The 3,750-nt window shown below is 38.2% G+C and overlaps 1 protein-coding gene across 2 annotated transcripts; it reads right to left on the reverse strand.

Moving 5' to 3' along the window:
* Positions 1-2,466: 2,466 nt before the first annotated feature.
* Positions 2,467-3,054, reverse strand: LOC102499963 (coiled-coil domain-containing protein 58-like). 2 transcript variants are annotated; one of them, XM_006160307.1, is made up of 2 exons: positions 3,004-3,054; positions 2,467-2,755 (listed from the first exon to the last, which is right to left on the reverse strand). In XM_006160307.1, exons 1-2 carry the CDS (start codon positions 3,052-3,054, stop codon positions 2,495-2,497), a joined length of 312 nt encoding a protein of 103 aa, XP_006160369.1. In that variant the 3' UTR covers positions 2,467-2,494. The 2 variants fall into 2 exon arrangements, with proteins under 2 accessions (XP_006160369.1, XP_006160368.1); XM_006160306.1 differs by having other exon boundaries at positions 2,467-2,878.
* Positions 3,055-3,750: the final 696 nt, after the last annotated feature.

The following is a 3,750-nucleotide window of genomic DNA, read 5'->3' on the forward strand; positions in this document are numbered from 1 at the left end:
TGTCTTGTCCTTATCTGTTTTAAGGATGAGGGTGATAGAGGCTTCATAGAATGAATTATGGAGAGATTCACCCTTTTGGATCTTTAGAAATAACTTGAGCAGAATGGGAGTTAACTCTTCTTTGAAAGTTTTGTAGAATTCAGAGGTGAATCCATCGGGGCCAGGGCTTTTCTTTGTTGGGAGGTTATTTATTACTGATTCAATCTCCTGGCTTGATATGGGCCTATTCAGACTTTCTATATCCTCCTGGTGCATTGTTGGTAGTTTATATTTGTCTAGGAATTTGTCCATCTCATCCAGATTGTCTTGTTTCTTAGCATATAGATGTTCAAGTTATCCTCTAATGATGTTTTGAATTTCTACTATGTCTGTTGTTATGTTACCAGCCTCATTGCAGATTTGATTCACCTGGTTCCTTTCTCTCTTCTTCTTAAGAAGTCTCGCTAGTGGTGTATCAATTTTTTTTTTCCTTTCAAAGAACCAGCTTTTACTTTCATTTATTTTCTGTATAGTATGTTTATTTTCTATTTCACTTATTTCTGCTCGGATCTTTATTATTTCCTTTCTCCTGGAGTTTTTTGGATTTTTTTGCTGTTGCTTTTCCAGATCTCTGAGGAATGATGTTAGGTGATCCATATGCCTTCTTTCCGTCTTCCTCTTATGTGCACTAATTGCTGTGAACTTCCCTCTTATGACTGCTTTAGCAGTGTCCCAAAGATTATGGAAACTCATGTCTGCATTGTCATTGGCTTCCATGAATCTTTTGATTTCAGTCTTTATTTCTTCGGTATTAATGGAGTCATTCAGGAGTAGGTTATTTAGTTTACATGTATTTGGGTATTTCTGAGGATTTCTCTTGAAATTAAAATCAAGTTTAATTCCATCATGGTTGGAGAAGATTCTAGATATAGTTTCTATGCCTCTGAGTCCATAGAGGTTTGCTTTGTGCCCTATGATGTGGTCAATCTTCAAAAGGTTCCATGTCGGGGTGAGAAAAAAGTGTATTTCGTGGTTTTTGGACGGAAAGTTCTATAGATGTCTGCTAAGTCCATTTGATTTACGGTATCATTTAGGTCCTTTACCTCTTTACCTATTCTTTGCCTAGATGTTCTGTCCAGAGGGGATAGTGTGGTGTTGAGATCTCCAACAATTAGTGTGTTGCAGGCTATCTCCCTTTTTAGATCTAACAGTCTTTCCTTCACATATTTGGCTGCTCCTCTGTTAGGTGCATAGATATTTATAAGTGCTATATCTTCTTGATCTATAGAGCTTTTTACTACGATATAGTGCCCTTCTTTGTCTCTTCGAACAGTTTTTGTTTTAAAGCCTATTTTGTCAGAAATTAGTATCACAACTCCAGCTGTTTTTTTGGTTCCCATTTGCTTGGAAAACCTTTTTCCACCCCTTCACTTTCAGCCTATGCATATTTTTCTCCATGAGGTGGGTTTCCTGTAGACAACAGATAGAGGGTTTCTGTTTTGTTTTTTGTTTTGTTTTTTGTTTTTCCATTCAGCTAGTCTGTGTCTCTTGATTGGAGAATTTAATCCATTCACATTCAGTGTTATCGATGTTACAGGATCTGTATCGACGTTTAAGTTGGCCATTGTCTTAGTTGCTTTTTATTTTTTTTGTTTCTGGCTATTAGTTCTTTAGTTTTCTTGGAACAGAACTTTCTTCAGGGTTTTTTGAAGAGCTGGTCTGGTGTTGGCAAATTCTTTCAGGTTTTGTTTGTCTGAGAAGATTTTAATCTTTTTTTCCCATATGAAGGATTGTCTTGCAGGATATAATAGTCTTGGTTGAAATTGTTTCACTCTTAAAATTTTCAATACATCTTCCCATTCTTTCCTTGCTTGCATTGTTTCCATTGAGAGGTCCAGTGTTACCCTGATGGGATGGCCTTTGTACGTCACTTCTCGTTTTTCTCTTGCCAGTTTTAGTATCATGTCTTTATCTATGGTCTTGGACAGCCTGACTAAGTTGTGCCTAGGGGAAGATCTTCTGGGGTTGATTCTATTTGGGGTCCTTTGTATTTCTTGGGTCTGGATGGTTGAGTGCCTCTCTAGACTTGGGAAATTTTCTTCCAGAATTTCATGGAACAGATTTTCCATGTCGTTATTAGTTTCCTCACCTTTTGGGATGCCAATTATTGTGATGTTTGGGTTTGGGCATCTAATGGAGTCTAATATTTCTCATATATTATCCTCATGTTTCATTGTTATTTTCTTGATCTTTTTGGTGTTTTTTTGAGTCAGAAAATTATTTTAATAGTTACAAAAGGTTTTTTTTTTTTTCATAATCAGTATAAAATATTGATTTCCCCATAATTATCAGAATTATTTATATTTGAGGTCTTGGCTAAGTGGGGCTGAAATCAACAGAAGGTCTTGGACTGTTGGCTCAGTAATCCTAGGAAGCCTGCCTTGTTGATGTCTGTCATGCTTAGCTCTTATGAGATGACCAGGTCCTTTAAAAAAAGAAAAGTATCTTTTTTTCTTTATTCATTCTTTGGAGGCTTAAAGTTAATTCGGCAGTGTTCATTAAACACCTTCCAGCTTCTGTCATTTACCACTTCTTCAACATTCAGTTCTAGTTGCATCCATTTCAACTTTGTCTGCTGTTTTCTAAGTTGCTTTAATAATACTAAGTCATCCAGATTGTTTTCTCTCTCTTCTTGGAGTCTTTTTACTACTGCTGAGGTCTGGGCTATACGATTTTTTATGACTCTGTCCCTACTGGCATGAGCTGCCATCAGAGACTCATAAAGTTGTTTACAGGTTCGGCTGGCATCAGTTTTCCCTGCAGAGGAAGCTGTTGGAACCGTATTGTTTAATTCATGTACTATTCTGTCATCAAGTGTCCTCATCACCTTGAGTAATTCCTTTGGGGTCAGCAGGTAGCATGATGGTTACGGTGCTTAGACTCCCACTGCACTTTGAGAACCAGACCTGGCAGTTACTTTCTCACTTTCTATTTCTCTCTCTCTCTCTGGTGAGCACATGAGACCTGGAACTCGGCGAACTCTTCATAGTTCACACCGCCACTGGGTGCCACCATATTGGACCTCTTTTTGGTGTTTTTTTCTAGGTCATAGGTTTTATCTTCTACATCAGGTATTTGGTCTTCAGCATGGTCTAATCAACTTTTAATACTTTCAAGAGTTTTTGATTTCTTGTATTAAAGACTTTATCTCTAATAGTTCCACCTGATTCTTTCTCAGAGTGTCCATTTCTTCTTCATGCCCTGGAAGGATTTCCTAATCTCCTGTAGTTCGTTGTCTCTTTTATATTCCAACTCATAGAATTTGGTAACCATGAATGTTCGAAATTCTTTATCTGACATTTTGGTAATGTCCTCCATATTTACAAGAGATGGAGGGGAGTTACCATTTTCCTTTGATGGAGACATATTTCCTTGTTTATTCAGACCTGAGGCTCTTCTTCTACTTCTAGCTATTGGAAGATGTATTCACTTTTGAATACCTCGTAGGAGACAGGAACGTTTCTCTAACTAGGAATAAGTGAGTTTCCCTTTTGCTGAAAATTAATGTTTGCCAAAGTCTCTCTTCTGTTGTTTTTACCAATGGGTCTCAAGAGGGGTACTCTACTGGAGTGCCTGAAAAGCAGTATCTCCTAGGGGGTGAGGTCTTGGTCTTGGGGGCCTGGAAGTGAGGTGAGGGAGCAGAGCTGTCCTTGCCTCAATGTCCCTGGCTGACCAGAGGCCTGGAGCTGGTTCTGTCACCTGGTGCTGGAG

The sequence above is a fragment of the Tupaia chinensis genome, unplaced genomic scaffold (assembly GCF_000334495.1).
Source record: "Tupaia chinensis unplaced genomic scaffold, TupChi_1.0 Scaffold000678_1, whole genome shotgun sequence".
In the NCBI taxonomy this organism is placed as follows: Eukaryota; Metazoa; Chordata; class Mammalia; order Scandentia; family Tupaiidae; genus Tupaia; species Tupaia belangeri.

Coding starts and splice junctions, on each gene's coding strand:
- LOC102499963 (XM_006160306.1), bottom strand. CDS start 3,054: ATGGTGGCACCCAGTGGCGGTGTGAACTATGAAGAGTTCGCCGAGTTC. Junction 2,879..3,003: donor AAGAGTTCGCCGAGTTCCAG/GTCTCATGTGCT, acceptor CTGACCCCAAAG/GAATTACTCAAGGTGATGAG.